This window comes from Geotrypetes seraphini, chromosome 19, assembly GCF_902459505.1.
Source record: "Geotrypetes seraphini chromosome 19, aGeoSer1.1, whole genome shotgun sequence".
In the NCBI taxonomy this organism is placed as follows: Eukaryota; Metazoa; Chordata; class Amphibia; order Gymnophiona; family Dermophiidae; genus Geotrypetes; species Geotrypetes seraphini.
The window spans coordinates 36,259,134-36,277,368 of record NC_047102.1 but is presented as its reverse complement, the minus strand read 5'-3'; the positions used below and the strand labels follow the sequence as shown (position 1 = coordinate 36,277,368).

Here is an 18,235-nt window from a genome sequence, read left to right as displayed (position 1 = left end):
GATCCCTTCAATACATGAAGATGAATTAAAACGTGCCAGTTATCAGTCCTGGATTCCCAATACACTGTTCTATACCTCACATATCTTTTTCTGTTGAAAATAAATGCCTCAAAATAGTACCTGGTGGGCCGCATGTGGCCCCCGGGCCACGAGTTTGAGACCAGGGTTTTTTTGGGGGAGCTCATCATGACCTATAAGGTGAGATGTTTATGTGGCACCCTTTTTGTGAAGTTTACAGCAGTGCCTTGTAAGGTACCCCACTACTGTAGTGTAATGTTTGGGTGTCCAGTCCATCACTTTGCAGACCCCACCCACATCCAAAAGGTCTTGTTCTGGGTGTTTTTGACTTGGATGAATTTTTGGACGAGAATGGGGTATAAACTTAGCGGTCTGAATGATCAAACGGCTGGTCGTCCAACTAGACGATTTTCGGGAGGGGGGAATATTTTGGATGTACTTTTCGGGAATGGACATTTTCCTTAGCCGACTTTGGGCGACTTAGGCTAAAAATGGATTTAGACATTTCTTTTGATTATGCTCCTCCACTTTACTATGATAAAGGGGATGGAACTCCTCTCGTAAGAGGAAAGACTAAAGAGGTTGGGGCTCATCAGCTTGGAAAACAGATGGCCGAGAGGGGCTATGACTGAAGTCTACAACATCCTGAGTGGTATAGAACGGATACAAGTAAATCAGATTTTTTACGCTATCAAGGAAATACTTCTAAACTAATAGAGGAAATATTTTTTTCACTCAAAGAATAGATAAGCTCTGGAACTCATTATCAGAGGATGTGGTAACAGCGGTTAATGTAGATAGGTTTAAAAAAGGTTTGAACAAGTTCCTGGAGGAACAGTCCATAATCTGATATTGAGATAGACATAGGGGAAGCCACTGCTTGCCCTGGGATCGATAGCATAGAATCTTGCTACTATTTGGGTTTTGGCCAGGTAATTGTGATCTGGCTTGGCCACTGTGGAAACAGAATACTGGTCTGATCCAATATGGCTATTCTTAGGTGTGCATTCATAAAAGTACTCACACAACTGTATTTACAGACTTTTATCATGCATGCAAGAAAGTCTTCCTAGAATGACCTCTTTAATCTCCTCTACTGTATCAGCCTGAGCTGGACAAAGTCCTAATTCCAAACTTGGGTTCTTTCATATTGAGTGAAAGTGTGCTTTGTTCCTCTTTGTCCATGTTAAGTTTCTGCTGCAGATATGAGTGAATATTTTTCAGATGAACCTCACTGTTTTGGTTTTGTCTTAGAGACAGAATCACCTCTCTGATTAAGGAAGAGATCTTGTTTAATGGTTGTGGCATGTCTATTGAAGAGTGTCTTATTGGATGGTTAATATGCTATAGGAGAGCAATAAGACTCCATGCCGTGAGTTTGCTGGCTTAGGATATGAAGAGTGTTTCATTCAATGTCTTAATCTAGCAAGTCACAACAATGCTGAAGAAGTGAAAATGTGCAAAGGGATAGCTGAGCTCTTGTAATGACAGCAGGAACCTTCCAGCAAAAATGGACACAGCTTGCAGCTGAGATCATCAAAAGTTAGCAAGAGACGGTAAAGGCTTCTACCGCAGCCTGGAGCGCTAAATGCTCCGTTGATCCTAGGCATTCTGAGCATCGGAGCATTTAATGCTCCGGGCCACGGTAGAAGCCTCTACCGCGGTTTAGTAAAAAAAAGGGGACAGGGAGGGATATGACAAAATAGAAAGAGTAAAATGTTATAGGACTAAATATCTAGACATTTCTCTGGCTAGATTCAGCATGAAGAGAATATCTTTGCATTTATTTTCTTGCCTGTGCTGAGATGCAGCACATTAGGTATTCTCCAGTCATAGAGGATTTCGGGGGTACTTCTGTACAGATCACCTACAGTTATATACTTAAAGTATATGTGCTGAGCGCAGATTCTGTTTGGGAAAATGTGAGCCAGCTTAACCTATGGATCAGGTGAGGCTCTGGCCCAGGGCACTGGTGCTAAAATGCACCAAACGCCTAAGGCTGTGACATCACTGGCCCGAGTTAACCTACCAGCACTTCCTTCTTCTGACACTGTTGCCCAGTCCTGGCAGAGTGCAGCTTCATAGGCCAGCTGTCAGGCTAAAGGGGCGGGGCATGGACCAGGGCACCATAATCCCTTGAGCCAGCTCTGGTAAGTCCACTTAACTTGAGCTGAGACCAAAGACTAGTGTAAATGCTCACACTTAAATGCATCAATTATGTGTTTAACTGACAGGTCCTTGCTTTTCTCACATTTACATGCTGTAGAATTATAGATTAATGCCTAAGGCCATAAATATATTGCATTTTGGGTAGAAGTGAAATATGGGTCAGTATCAGCAGGACCTATCTAAGAACTCATGAAAATGTTTCAGTTTATGCTTTGCTTGGTCTTTTACCCTGATGTTTAGATATTTTTCCAGTTCATTTCACCCATTTATTTGAATTAAAAATGTTAATATGCCTGATAACCTTTTAATGCACACTAATCAAGTTAACATGCTCTTAGGTTAATATGTTATAAATGAATACATTCTTTTAGGCATACTAACACACTGACAGGGTAATTCCATAAATGGCGTGCAAAATGTTATGTTATTCTGAGACGTACGTACACTAAATTGCAAATGCAAGCAGTGTCTCACTTCCAGTTCACCACACAATTGTTTCCCACGTACTCACCTTTATAGGACCCCCAGGGACCCCTGAAGAAGACTTTCTGTCGAAACGCGGAACAACAACTGTATCCCTAGCGGACTAGGTCCTTTAAGGCTCTTATGTGGATGATTTCAGTGGACCTTTGGAACTTTGACACTTTCAAATAAAGTCCATTTAGGAACAAAGTCACTCCACAGAGTTTTTTTATTTTTTTTTTCTCTGGATTTTCTTCTTTGTGGATATTTTGGGGTCAATTCCTTTTGTTTTTTGCTTAAGGGGCCAATTAAGATCAATACATAAGAAAAGCCATACTGCCCAGTATCCTATAGGTCACAAGTACCTGGCAAAAGTTCAAACAGCAGCAACTTTGCATGCAGAGTGCCAAAGAATTGCAAGATTCCATTTCGAATCCATGCTATTGATCCCAGGGCAAGTAGTGGCTTCCCCAAGTCTGTCTCAATAACAGACTATGGACTTTTCCTCCAGGAACCTGTCCAAACCTTTTTCTAAAACCAGCTGTGTTAACTGCACTTACCACATCTTCTGGCAACAAGTTCCAGAGAAATATTCTCTGAGTGAAAAAATATTTCTTATTGGTTTTAAAAGTATTTCCCTGTAACTTAGAAACATGGAAACATGAAGGCAGGGAAAAAAAAACAAATGGCCCATCCAGTCTGCCCCTCCTCAGCAGCCACTATCTCCTCCTCTCCCTAAGAGATCCCACATGCCTGTCCCAGGCTTTCTTAAACTCAGAAATAGTCTTTGTCTCCACCATCTGTACCGGGAGACTATTCCACACCTCTACCACCCTTTCTGTAAAAAAAAGTATTTCCTTGGATTACTCCTGAGCCTATTACCTGAAAGAGATTTGCCTCATGTGCATTTATGCCACGTAGGTATTTAAACATCTCTATCATATCTCCCCTCTCCCACCTTCCTCCAAAGTATACATATTGAGATCTTTAAGTCTGTCTGACAAAAACCGCTGATGTGTAATTCTATTAAAAAATTTCAAAGAATAGAGTCTGCGTCCAATAATACCCACAGTGTACTAAAGAAAACGACAAACCGTCAGTCTCACAGACTCTGCTCTTTGACTTCTTTTGACATAATAATACATCCGATAGAGTATTTGTGACCCCTGAAGCAGGCAGCTATCCACCAAAAAACAGTCCCATGTGGGGTCTTTTTATCGTCGGTACTTTACCAGTAAAAAAGTGCTTCATATACTACAGTTGTGTGTCGGAACCGTTTTGGTCCACCCCCTATTTCTGTGTGTTCTTTGCTAAATTTTGAATGCTATATACCAATCTAGCCCTGAATGTATACTAATGAATGTACGAGGGGCTGCTGAAAAGTTCTCTGCTCTTTCATTTGAAAGGAAACTCTGCAATGAGAGGGCATAGGATGAAGTTAAGAGGTGAAAGTCTCCGGAGTAATCTCAGGAAATACTTTTCTACGGAAAGGGTGGTGGATGCGTGGAACAGTCTCCCAGAAGAGGTGGTGGAAACAGAGACTGTGTCTGAATTCAAGAAGGCCTGGGATAGGCACGTGGGATCTCTCAGAGAGAGGAAGAGATAATGGTTACTGCGGATGGGCAGACTGGTTGGGCCATTTGGCCTTTATCTGCCATCATGTTTCTACGTTCCCAACCATGAAGAGAATGACGTAGATGTGGTTCAATCAATGATCTGAAACAATCTCAAAGCATAGAATTTTGTTTGACACTTAACAAAATAAGATTACACTCTTTTCAGCTACAATGGCAAAATAATACTCAGAATTTAGGAAGCTGGTTGGTTTTCAGCACCCCACACGTATTCTCTTTTTAATTATTTAGTAATAAGCATTACCTTTCAACTATTTGTTCTTCCATTTAAGTGTGGGATCCTTAGATTTAACATGAGGGTGATCTGGGTGCAGTGGTGTAGCAAGGTTGAGAAGGGGGATGGCACCCCATCGCCCGCCCTCATCTCTACCCCTCCGCTCCTTCTCCAATCCCACTGCCACGCACGCCCTCCTTCCCTTCCACTGTACCTCTAGTTGAAGTTGTTGCACGTGGCGGTCAACGTGCTCCTCACAACCCTGTCGGCTCTCCCTGTGATGTCATTTCCTATGTGCGACACCCAGAAGTGACGGCAGCGGGAGAGCTGACGGGGTCGCGAAGAGCACATTGTTGACCGCCGCAAACAACAACTTCAGCTAGAGGTATGGAGAAAGGGAAGGGGTGGATTGCCCCCCTTGCCTCCCCCTTACGATGCCACTGTCTGGGTGGCATGATTGTAACCCATGTGCAAAGTTTCAACTGAGCCCAGAAAAACTGCAATCACAGTGAGCTCATCTCGACTATCCGTTCCCCTTTTGCTCAACTCCTTTTGTCTGACCTTTCTCTCCAGAGTGTAGAGAATGCTGCGTGTGTACTCCGGAACCTCTCCTACCGCCTTTATGATGAGATGCCCCCCTCGTTCCTCCAGCGCCTGGAGGGCCACCGCAAGAACCAAGGGATGCCCAACTCAGCCGAGATGGTGGGCTGCTTTACCCCTCAGAGCAAGAAACTGAAAGAGGTAAGAAAAGGATTTCATGTTGAATAGGAGAAAAGGAACTTAATAACCTGGAAAGCAATTTTGGGGCATCTTTGGTGTACTTGGACTGGAAGCAGTAGCTCTTTAGTAGGTACCTATTGGGTAACAGAGCACACCTTTAACAAATAACAACACAGGAAAAACAACAACAAGATTTGAGGGGTTGCCTGTTTCAGGTTAAAAGCAAATATCATTGATGCTTTCCATGTTGCTTCAAAGAAATGCACATCCGGATCGACAATGTTTACACAATTTCTGCCTTGAGTAACATATGTTACAGTAGAGTAGGAGCATGAGTATGTTTTTCTTATAGTAAACGTCTTTCCCTTGTGGCGTGTGCGATATTCTGGCTTAGCCGTTGTACTATAATTGGCCATATTATAACATGGATGTTCTTTACGGTCACAATGACATCCATGTCCCTTGTTTTGCTCTGTTCAAATAATTTGGACACTACAGTTTGTAAAATGGATGTTCACACTAGATGCCACATCTGTAGTCTGAGCTGGGCTATGAAGGGCTATGAATTGTGGGAGTGTGTAGTGCAGTGGTTAGAGCAAGAGCCTCGGCACCCTGAGGTTGTAGGTTTGAATCCTGCACTGCTGCTTGTGACCCTTAATCCCTTTGCCCCAGATACATTGGATAGAGTAGGGGACAGACAGGAAAAGTGCTGGAGTACCTGAATAATTTGTAATCTGCATAGGATTTGTAGAATAAAAATTACCGCTCCTTCATCAATACTAGTTTATCTCTTCTTGTTTTGTGCCATCTCTCTTATTTATTTATTTTAGTATTTATATAAATAAGTACCTGTATTTTATTGAAAACTGCTTAGATCTGTAATATACTTAAGCGGTATATCAAATGTTAATAAAACATAAACATATTCCGCTTACAGCCTAAGTGAATTACATTTAGGTACTCCAGTATTTTTCCCTGTCTGTCCCAGTGGGCTCCCACTCTGGGGCAATGGGGGATTAAGTGACTTGCCCAGGGTCACCAAGAACAGCATGGGATTTGAACCCACAACCTCAGGGTGCTGAAGCTGTAGCTCTAACCACTGCACCAGTTGATTTGCCTGGTTAAATTTGTGACTGAACTTGACAAACCTTTGCTTTTAAAATTTGGGGGCCATCAACTGGTTATCTGTATTGTATCTTCTGTAGCATCCTTGTACTGTACTAATTTGTATCTCCTTAAATTATACTGTAAGTCACCTTGAACCTATTTAGGCATGGTGCAAATCATAAATCCCAGATTCGATTAGATTACACTTTTAAATGGTGGATTTACACATTAAAAATGCTGTGTAATAACTGCCATATTTTGAATTTTTTTCTAGTCTCTTACCACCCAAAATTCAGCAGTACAGTATTTACCTGGTCGGCTAAATACCACTAAGATGGCTAACCGCTGAAATTCAGTGGGAGATCGCCATCTATCTCAGGCTGAATATCTTGGCCACTGGATTGGTTGGTCACTGGCTATGTCACACAATATAACCAGTCAACACCAACATTCATTGGCTGAACGGCTAAGTCTAGCGGCCAGAGAGGCCTTAAAAGCAGGTCTATCTTTGGCTACTATGCTTTAGCTGATGAAAACTGGCTTGGGCGGCAATTCAATGATGGTGGCTAGGTATGGCTCTGGCCAAGTTCACCGCTGACCACAGGAGGTGGCTGGGCTGCCTGCCATGGTCTGAATATCAGGCCCTTGGGGTTCAATATTCAAAAGATTTGCCTGGTTAACTTTGCAACTTAACTTGACAACCCTTTGCTTTTACAATTTTGGGGCCATCAACTGGTTATCGTTTAACTAGATAACTAGAATGCCAGTGAAATGATAGCCAGTTAAATAGAGGCAAAATCAGAAGGGTGCCAGGGCAGGTTGCAACGTTAACAGTCTGGCCCTGATTATTCAGCACCATCTGGTTGGAAAAATCACTGGCCTAAACTTAATGAAATTATTTTATTTGGTTAAATATAGCCAGTGATTTTGAAAGCCATAGAGCAGGGGGTCTCAAAGTCCCTCCTTGAGGGCCGCAATCCAGTCGGGTTTTCAGGATCTCCCCAATGAATATGCATGAGATCTTTGTGCATGTACTGCTTTCAATGCATATTCATTTGGGAAATCCTGAAAATCCGACTGGATTACGACCCTCAAGGAGGGACTTTGAGACCCCTGCCATAGAGTTAAGTCTTTGAATATCCATTTAAAGATAACTGGATAACATAACTGGTTATCTTGTAGCTGAATATTGACACCTTACTGAAACCTTTATGTACTAACTATAACTGACTTGTGAAAATAATAGGGAAACAAACTTGAGGGTTTCTTTCCACGACTAAGTTGAAACCATCCAAAAATTCCCTCAGCTGCCAACTGACATTCAAGAATTAGCCATAAAGAACAACATTGAAAAGTATGATAAGATGTGATCCCTCCGTTTAGACTTGGAATTCTGTTTATTGTGGTTTCCAGTTTAATATTTCAGACGCATTGCTGTTGTCCTCCTCTGTTCACTGGTAATGTCTCAAGAATATCCTTAGGTAGGATACCTTGCATGTGAGTTACTCCATGCAAGAATGATTTAAGAAAGTCAAACCTTATTAACTCTAAACAAGGTAAAATGCAAAGTCAACAACCTAGCAATGCATCGATAATAAAGCTTGCATGAATTTGCCAGTGGACTCTTCTCTAAGAATTCTACCTGTCCACACAGGTCCAGGAACTGTTGTCTTTTCCGTTCGATAGAGGCTAAGTTGCTCATGGGACTTTCAGAAGTGACATCATCTCTTTCTGCCTTTCTACAGCAAATTATGAGTACAGATATGGTGACCTTCACTGAAGTCTCTAAGGATCCGAAGGGTATGGAGTGGCTTTGGAACCCTCAGATCATTGCTGTCTACAATCGCTTATTACAGAAGTGTGAGCTGAACAGACACACGACAGAAGCAGCTGCTGGGGCTTTGCAGAACATCACAGCAGGAGACAGGAGGGTAAGACAAGCGAGTGGGTTGAGGAATTCACAACTAAACTCCTCAGAAAAAGGGAAAAGCACAAACTGTTCTGTAAAGCCATGTCTACCGTGTTTGTTCACTTCCACCCAGGGAAGTGAAGCTGATACCTTTTTATTTAACTAAAAACCTTTTAGAAGCTAAAATTCTCTCTCTCTGGTCAAAACCAAGTGAACAGTTTATAATAAAAGATGGAGCTAAATCATAGATCTGATAGAGATTTTTAAACACCTACATGGCATTAGAGAATGACACAGGGACAAAATTTTCCCCGTGCCTGCGGGAACTCATTTTCCCATCCCATCCCCATGAGTTCTTTTCCTGTCCCTCCCCTATCCCTGCAAGTTCCATACTCACCTATACAAGCCTCAAACCCTTTAAAATCCTAAATAGCAACATTCTAGAGCTGAGATTGTGATGTCATAATGCCCCATTCCACCAATGCCTAAGCTCCGTCCTCACCTGCAGAAGACTCAAACCCTTTAAAATCATAAGTAGCAACATTCTAGAGCTGAGATTGTGATGTCATAATGCCTCATTCTTTCTCTTCCCTCATCCCGCTTTAATTTTCCCAGCACGAGCAGTACGAACTTGTTGCCTGCGTCGGTGTTGGTGTCGGCTCTCTCTGACATCGCTTTCAGGTCCTGCACCTAAGAAGTGACATCAGAGGGAGAGCCGAGATGACGCAGGCAACAAGTTCATGATGCTGCTCACGCCTGAAAAATTAAAAAGGTACGGGGGAAGGGAATGGGGACGTGCATGTGGCAGGGGGTTGGGGAAGGAGTGGGAGGCAGAGGGTGGGGGAGGGGAGCCAACGCCCTGGGCACCCCTCCCCCTCGCTACGCCTCTGGGAGGAAGGTGAAAGGGGATAGACTTGGGAGTAACCTAAGGAAATGTGTGAGTTAAGTCCATTGGATCTCTAAGAGAGAGGAAGGGATAGTAGGTGGCATGGATAGGAAGACTGGATAGCCATATGGTCTCTAGATCTGCCTTTCTATAGATTACATTACAGCAGTGGTCTCAAACCCTTTGCAGGGCCACATTTTGGAATTGTAGGTACTCAGAGGGCCTCAGAAAAATATAGTTAATGTCTTATTAAAGAAATGAGGTAAAAACTCTTTATAGTTTATAAATCTTTCCCTTTGGCTAAGTCTTAATAATAATATTGTCATTTATAGCTAAAGAGACAAATGATCAAGAAACGGTTTTATTTTACTTTTGGGATTATGATAAACATGCCGAGGGCCTCAAAATAATTTCAGACCACTGCATTACAGTATTGAAGTGAAAGGAGGTGGTAAACAGGGACAGAGAGACACAAATTGAGTTAAACAATAAAACAAAGAATTATTGTATTGATCATTGCAACTTTAAATATCTTACCTTCCTTTGATGTGTTCAGTTTGTCTAGACTATTCTCTCTTCCTCAGAACCAGAAGGCCTTGAGCATGCGCAGATGCTCAAGGCCCAGGCAAGAGGCAGGAACTTCTTTCGCCAGCACGTCCTATGGGCTGCGTGCCAGTGTCAGATGGGGGCAAGGTTGAATGCTGTTCGTGGGGGGGGGAGCGTTCGCGAGTGGAGGGGAGCAATGCCAGTTCTCAGGGAGGGGGGTGCTCGCAAATCGAGGTTTAACTGTATTAATATATTTTAATTCTTTAATGACTTCTAAAAAAATCTCCACTGTTATTTTTAAAAAGATATAAGTGGTACAATCTTCTCAGTGACACACCAATTATCTCTACGGGTCCACCTTACAAACGGCTTTGAACAGAATCGGCAGCTACTATCTTCAAATAATTTTAAATAATAACGCCATTCTAGGTCTTTTTTAGTAGCTTTATTGTTTTTAATTCAATTGACTTTCTGCCCCCTGTACCAAGCCGTTACTTAATTTGTCTGCTTATTCCGACGCAGCCTGCGTTTCGCGGGACTGCGTCAGGGATTCAGGCAACAGTTTATTGTGCTGGCAGTGCTAGTTAAGCAGACAGATTCTCCTTCACCTTGCAAGTTTGTTTTGTTTACCGGTGGTTCTTCTTTTGTTTCAGTATATGATACTTCAATATCACATGGTCATATTTGATATTGTCCTAATTTAATCCACATAGCGCTATGGATGGTAGCTAACATTTTAGTTCTGTCCCACAATACCTTGCAGTTCAATGTGGGTAACACACAATAAAAGAAACTGTTTATACACAGCGAATTACAAATATAACTCACACAATTAATAAACTGACAACCATAAATGAATACTTCAGTGCTATACATCCAAACCTTTCTTAAACAAGTAGGTTTTAAGCAGTTTTTTAAACTGGAGATATTTATAAAAATATTTACTTGTTATTAATTTATCTACAAGGGATCTTCAAAAAGTGCCCGCACTTTTATTTCTGTAAACACTATTTATTAAATATCCCAAAAGCAGATTACATCAGTTTTCCACATAATCACCCTGTTGCCTGACTAACTAGTCACATGACATTCTATGACCACGCCCTCTTACCATTTCTCCCATCTCAACCATTTCCCACAAAAATATGAAAGTGTGGAAACTTTTTGAAGAAACCCTCAAATATGTTGTTGTTTTCCATATCCTGTATCCTTTTGAAGACTTACGATTAAAAATTTGATATAAAAAAAAAGTACATTGTACTGAATGCTAGCGATATACTCGAATGTTGCAGATTGACATTAAATCTCTGACCCGTTTGCCCTGTTTTCTTGTCACCAGTGGTCCGGTGTACTTAGTAGAGTAGCTTTGGAGCAAGAAAGGATCCTGAACCCAGTGCTGGACCGTGTCCGCACCGCTGACAACCAACAGCTGCGTTCATTAACAGGGCTGATCCGCAACTTAGCCCGGAATGCCAAGAACAAGGATGAGATGGGTGAGTTTTGGGAGAGTTTTACTGGCAATGATAAGCAGCCATGGACACCAGCAAATAGGGTGGGGAGGGCATTTTTGTAAGACCTATAAGCGAATCAGAAACAGAATGTGTCATGGATTTAGTTTATTTTTATGATTTTTTTTTATGTTTTATTCTATTGTATGTAACTTTTTTGTGTGCTTTAAACGTAGAAACTACCTAGACTTAGATGGTATATAAATTTTAAAATAAATAAATAAAATAAAGGGTCTGATCGCAAATTTCTTGCTATTGCATTTTTGCTGGTGATCAAAACCATTTTGAAATACTGGCTGGTGGAGGAGAGTCCAGCTGTTGCCATATGGACGGCCAAATTTGAAATCTTTTTAGAAAAGTGGAAAAGTCAGACTCTGGCATGCTTACGATACTTGTGATTATGGCAATAATGCTTGCTTTGGTGATGTTTGAAGGGTACAGCAGGGAAATGGGGACTCTTCTGTGTCTCTTTTTGGTTCTCTTTCGGGCAACTCATGCGCTAGGGGTGGCGGGGGGGGAGTGAGTGGCGAGTGTTTGCTGAGTTTCTTTCTTCTTGTTTTCTTTTTCTTGATCTTAGCTTAGGGAATAAGAGTGGGAGGGTTGTTTGTTTTTGTGTAACATAAAAAGGGCTGGTCATGGCATGGCTGGGCTTTCATTTTTGGCTTGCTGTATTCTTTGGTTTGGTATATTGTGGTTGTACATGTTCTGTTGGTCTGGTTCAGGGATCTCAAAGTCCTCCTTAAGGGCCACAATCCAGTCGGGTTTTCAGGATTTCCCCAATGAATATGCATTGAAAGCAGTGCATGCACATAGATCGCATGCATATTCATTGGGGAAATCCTGAAAACCCAACTGGATTGCGGCCCTCAAGGAGGGACTTTGAGACCCTCCTGGACTCTGGTTTGTTGTTTTTACTGCCATGTATTTTCAAGACACAACTGTACTGGTGCTCCAATAAAGATATTATTTAAAAAAAAAAAAAAATAATGCAAACCAGTGGCATAGCCAGAGCCAGGACCAACTTTTTGGGCACTTAGGATAGACCAGTGTCTCCCAACTCTGTCCTGTCAGGTTTTCAAGATATCCCTAATGAATATGCATGAGAGAGATTTGCATATAATAGAAGTGACAGGTATGCAAATCTCTCTCATGCATATTCATTAGGGATATCTTGAAAACCTGACTGGTTAGGGTACCCCCAGGACAGGGTTGGGAACCACTGGGATAGACTAACAAAATTACATCTCAGGTTAATTTTGTGTACTCTGTGGATGTCTGAGAACAAGATTCAGGGGGTTGGTTGTGACCTGGTCCCAGAGAGAGGAAATGGAATTCTATCATAAAAATTATATGCGTCAAAATCTTGGAATGAGATGGTCGTGGGTGGGTGGGCTCACTCGTCCAAAATTAAAAAGGCAACTAGAAATAATATTAATTACCTGCTGCCTATAGTGGGGAATCCAGAAAACAAGTGTGATTTTGGGGATCCAGTGTTTCTCATCTCTAATTTGCAGCAACCAAAGTGGTGAGTCACCTGGTGGAGAAGCTCCCAAGCAGTAACTCTGACAAATCACCGTCCACTGAGGTGCTGGTCAACATCATTGCAGTGCTGAATAATCTGGTGGTAGAGAGCCCAATTGCGGCTCGTGACATTGTCTACTTCGATGGGTTGAGAAAACTTGTCTACATCAAGAACAAAAGGGACAGGTGAGAGAAATCATTGTGGAGTGTCCATCTCTCTTCAGGCTCAGGGCAGGTAGCGATTAGAGCATGCTCCACAGAGATGGCTAAAGGCAAAAGCAGTCCTGGAATCTGGGAAGCCAGAGGACAAATGCACTGTGAAAAGAACGAACGAACAGCAGGGACGCTAGGTACATCCCTGTCCCTAGGGCAGTGTATCGCAAACTGTTGTGCCGCGGCAGATTTCAGGTGTGCCGTGAGATGCCAGCGAGGAGAGGCGCTGGCGCGAGTTGACTGCTTACAGGATATGCCTCTTGCGGTGAGAGGCACATCCTGTAGGCTGTCAGCCGATGCTGGTGTCTCTCCTCCTCACCGGCAACTCTCTTCCTCGCCCCAAAGCTCCGTCAGTAACCCCTACCGGAATAGAAATAGGTTCAGGGCCGCAGCTGGAGGGCCTCCTCGCATGCGCAGATGTTGACGTGACAGCCGCGGCACCAAGTTTAATTTGCTACAGCGTCAAAAGGGTTTACAATCTGTAGTTACATAGTATGTCCATCCAGTCTGCCCAACAAGATAAACTCGTAGCTTCTATACTGCTATACATACTCGACCTTGATATGTCCTTGCCATTTGGGGGTCTGAACAGTGCTGGCATCGCTAAGCTTGTTTGGTCCTATTCTCTTTCCATACAGGATCTAAGGGGGCCAATATTCAGCGGCACTTTTCTAGGCAGAAAAGACTCCTGCCTGGGTAAGTACTTCTCACCAGGGTATGGCACTGATTTTCAGTTGGTATTATCTGAATAATGCCACTAAAATCTTTACAGATTGCCCTGTCACTATCCAGATAGCTGTTCTATCAGCCCGATAATTATCTGGATAACTGAAAAGTACGCTGAAGATTGGTGGTACCCAGATAACTACTACTGCTATTAATTATTTCTATAGCACTATCAGACATACGCAGTGCTGTTCAGAGTCACAAAGATGAGAATCCCTGCTCGAAAGAGCTTACAATCTAAACAGACAAGACAGACAAACAGGTTGTCATGGATAGAGTTAAGGGAAATGGTTAATCTGCTGACTAGGTTGGTGGACAGTGAGAAGTAGGGTTATAGATTGAAGGCTATATCAAAAAGGTGGTTTTTCTGTCTGCTTTTAAACAAAGGAAGGGACTTGGCGGACAAACTCGGGTAATTTATTCCAGGCATAGGGGGCAGCCAGATGAAAGGAACAAAACCTGGAATTGGCAGTGGAGGAGAAGGGTACAGCTAAGAGTAGCTTATCTGAGGAACGGAGTTCTCTGGGAGGTATATAAGGAGAGAGGAGATATATTGAGGGGCAGCAGAATGAACACACTTGTAGGTCAACAATAGGAGCTTGAACTGTATGCGGGTGATAGGGGGTGGCACCTCGTACCCAAATACTGAGTACTGGTATCTGAATATGGCTCATCGCCGAATATCCAGATATAATTTAAAGTCAATGCTGACTGTTAAATATAAGGGAGGTAAATTTGTACTGGAAGCAATGGAAGGGAAAGGGAGTAGAACTTGATATACCGCCTTTCTATGGTTCCAGTCAAAGTGGCTTACATATTATACGCAGGTACCTGGGCAGTGGAGGGTTAAGTAACTTGTCCAGAGTCACAAGGAATTGTAGTAGGAATCAAACCCAGTTCCCCAGATTATTGCACTAACCACTAGCCCTAGATCACTGAGATATTTTGAACTAGAGAATGACACGGGGACAAATTTTTCCCTGTCACTGCAGGAACTCAGTTTCCTCATCCCGTCCCTGTAAGCTCTGCCTTGAGCATTTATGATTTTAAAGCGTTTGAGGCTTATGTAGTTGAGAACAGAGCTTGCAGGAATGGGGCAGGGACAGGAAAATGAGTTCCCGCGGGGACGAGGAAAAATTTGTCCCCGTGTAATTCTCTAATTTGAACCCTGGCTGCTTCTCCACTATCTGCAATATTACAGAAGGATTGGAAAATGGGCATCTCAGGTGCATCTAACGGCCATTATCTGCCATTAGTTTCTGCATTACATCTGAGAAACAGCTGCCATCATGAGATGCAGGCAAATCCCTTTCCTAACCTTGTCTAATTGTTTCCTTTGGTTGTAGCCCTGACTATGAGAAGTCGTCAAGAGCCGCCTCCAGTCTGCTGGCCAATATGTGGCAGTACAACAAACTTCATCGGGACTACAAAGCGGTATGTTTGCCATATGATGCTATAAATTATGCCCTATTGAATGAGGTGGTTACCTCCGAGAGTGGCAACCGAATTAGAGCCTGTTTTGGATTTAACGCACATATGGCAGAATGTATGAAAGAATATTTCTTTTGTTTATATGATATTGGACCTTCCTTAATGAAAGGGTTTTCATGGATTTGCAAAACGCATTTTCATTCACGTTTATTTATTTCAATTTGCTGGACCACTGCCTTCTGATGAACAGGTCAAAGCAGTTTTCTATGCATAAAACATGTAAGGAAAACAATGTCATAAAATGTAGGACAGAGCAGTGGGTGAGGCAGTGAGGATGTGCATTGGATTACCAGATGTTCGGATTTACCCAGACATGTCCTCTATATAGAGGACTGTCTAGGTATCCGGACGGATTTTTAAAAAGCAGCAGCTCATCTGGGTTTTCAAGTTCGGGGCCACGTCTGGAGGGCCTCCGAACATGTGTAGGTTTGACATGATGATGTCACACACATGCGTGTGATATCAATGCATCACATCTGCGAATGGCCCGGACTCTTACGGCCGAACCAGCTAGAAATATACAGCTCTCAAATTCCAACCTTCCCGGACTCCCCATCCACCCAACCCCCCATCCCCTGTTATCACTTTAAATTATTTTTTGTGCAGTTGAAACAAAATAAAAATTATATTAAGAATTAAATATTAGAAATCAGTTACACTTATAATCACATAATAAAGGTGTTAAAAATAATAAAATAGCATGAGAGGTTTTTTACAGGATCAGTGATTGAAATCTGGAACTGATAAGTTTCAGACTTGAATCTTTTAGTATTCCATCAGTTTCTGAGATCCTTGTTCCTCTTTTGTATATATATATTTTGAACACCTTTGTTTTGTCACTGGAAGTCAGTTTCAATTGTGCCAGGATTTATACCAGGTTTCATCAGGTGTAATATGTCTGGTGCCCCCTTAGAGCCAGAATTAGGCACCCAGTTATAGAATGGCTCTTTATGTGACTTGTTTTATGCTGTTACACATATTCCTTTTATGTGATTTACAGAAAGGTTACCGGAAAGATGATTTCCTCGGCCCCTGAAAAGGACATGCAATGAGATATTCAGTGGAAGATGGGACTTTCATTGACCTTCATCCTTTGCTTTGGGAAATTGCTTGTTTCGCCATCAGTAAAGAGATTGATGCTTTATCCATGGTGTCTCTTCAAGGCTGCCATCTTGTAATGCAATTGGAAATCCCAGAATGCACTTCACCTGCCTCAATACCTATGTTTACTACAATCGCTTCTGAATACATCACAGGATACTGGGTGCTCTTCTGCTGATGGTGGTTGGGTCCTGTTACCTGCAACCAGCTTCTCTTCCCTTTGTTACACACTGAGTGACTTGTGTGATGACGTTACTGAATGTGTGGTAAAGAATTCAACCTCCTCTTCCATTATCTTCTGTGTCAAGTTTGCTACAAACTTCCAAAGACATAAGTACAAAATTCCAGTCCTGTGATTCTTCCCAGTCCTGGTTCAGAACTCAGGTGGGATACAACTGCCACAACAATGTGGAAATCTCTTAGACACCCACAGTGACATTAAGCGAAACAGGACAAACTATGCTGAAACGGAGAATTCTTACTGTTGCATTAGAAACATTATATGCTTTCAGTGCCTTTCATCATGATGTATACAAAACGTTTATTTTTGAGTGGTTAAATAGACTGTATTTATCATTGAATATGAAAGCACAAGATCTCCTTGAGGATGGTGGCGATATTCAGCTTTAGGAGTAAATTTTGTGGAGGGGTGGGGGGAAAGGTTGGGGGAAAGATTGACTGTCCTGATTGCCAGAGTAGGATAATTTTAGTTGATGTATGTATGTATCCTCGAAGTGGCTGTATCTATAATAACAGTGCCTTAAACTCTACTTTTGGTGTATTTTGGCTGTGGGCTTTGTTTTAAAAAAAAATAAAAATTCACCATTTACACAAGGCTGGAAAGCAAACCAACTTCATAGTTATGAAAAAGTAGATCAGCAAATTGCATTTTCCATTTTATGTGGGTTAAGGATTGCACCTTTACAAATATACTGGCGGTTAGGTTTATAAGAGCTGCCTCTTTGTATTCTCCTATTGCAGACGTTCTATGCAAAGAGTTCATCATTTCCCCTTTCCTGAGGCAAGCAGTATAGGAGAAACACAAGATAGTGTGTTTCTGGAACAAGAGAAACCAAGGTGAAGGCAGTATCGTATTTCCCCCAACCTCTTGTGAACTGAGGGAAATCAAATGTGCGGCTCGCCCTCAACCAGGGCTAGTACAGGCTCCGAGAGCAATCCAAGACTATTACTACTTTCTGGTTAGTAATTATGATGTGATGCCAGGCCTTCATGAAGGGTTCTCGGTAGCTCTCTTCCCTCAGCGATACTCTTTTATAACTACAGTGTTAAATAATTGTGCAAGGGGCTTCTGTAATCCCCAACTGACGTCTTTAATGTGCAGCATACTGAATGAGACCAATTCAAACTTTGGATCTGGTTTCTAGAGATGACTCAGGGGAGATATGATAGAGGTGCTTCTTGCAGTTGTCTGGGTCTTGCTGCGTCTGCGTGGAGTGAAGATAGTAGATGCGAGTCACTTGTTTACTCTTTCAAAAAATACTAGGACTAGGGTGCATGTAATGAAGCTACAGGAGAAAACATTTCTTCACTCTTTTCTTTGAAATTGGTTGCCAAAAAATGGGGGTGAAAGCAGTTAGCTTAGCAGGGTTTAAAAAAGGGGTTGACTAACTTTATAAAAGAGAAGTCCATAAGCCACTGTTAAGATGGATATAATGGATCCACTGCTTATTCCTAGGGAGACCATAAAAATGGATCCATTAAAATGGATTTGATATCTATCCCAATGCAGAACCAAATGATGGTGCCTGAATGGAGAGCAGCACATACCAGTTCAGTAAATCAAAATGGTGCAAATATCCAGATGGCAAAAGGTTGATAGTCCCTCAGAGGATAAGCAAAATCTAATTCCATTGTAATCAGAAATAAGTCTGTAAAACCTAACTGCAAAAGCCAGGACTTCATTTTATGATAGAAGCTTTGGCAGGCTTTCATTTTCTCTCAACAGAAACAAAAGGTAGGCCCTGAGCAGGATCTTTTCCTGGCTTACCC

General features: G+C 42.1%; 1 protein-coding gene and 1 long non-coding RNA gene across 4 annotated transcripts in view; one reads left to right on the top strand and one right to left on the bottom strand.

Annotated features, from left to right (window-relative positions):
* Positions 1-17,065, top strand: part of PKP3 (plakophilin 3) — a 91,038-nt gene extending 73,973 nt beyond the window's left edge. For all 3 annotated transcript variants that reach the window (XM_033928838.1, XM_033928839.1, XM_033928837.1), the window contains 6 exons: positions 5,071-5,238; positions 8,070-8,255; positions 11,005-11,158; positions 12,688-12,880; positions 14,980-15,067; positions 16,125-17,065. In XM_033928838.1, coding sequence (XP_033784729.1) covers positions 5,071-5,238; positions 8,070-8,255; positions 11,005-11,158; positions 12,688-12,880; positions 14,980-15,067; positions 16,125-16,160 — 825 coding nt within the window. In that variant the 3' untranslated portion in view covers positions 16,161-17,065. The remainder of the gene's footprint in view (positions 1-5,070; positions 5,239-8,069; positions 8,256-11,004; positions 11,159-12,687; positions 12,881-14,979; positions 15,068-16,124) is intronic.
* Positions 1-18,235, bottom strand: part of LOC117352380 — a 255,037-nt gene that overhangs the window by 218,775 nt on the left and 18,027 nt on the right. The window lies entirely within an intron of this gene.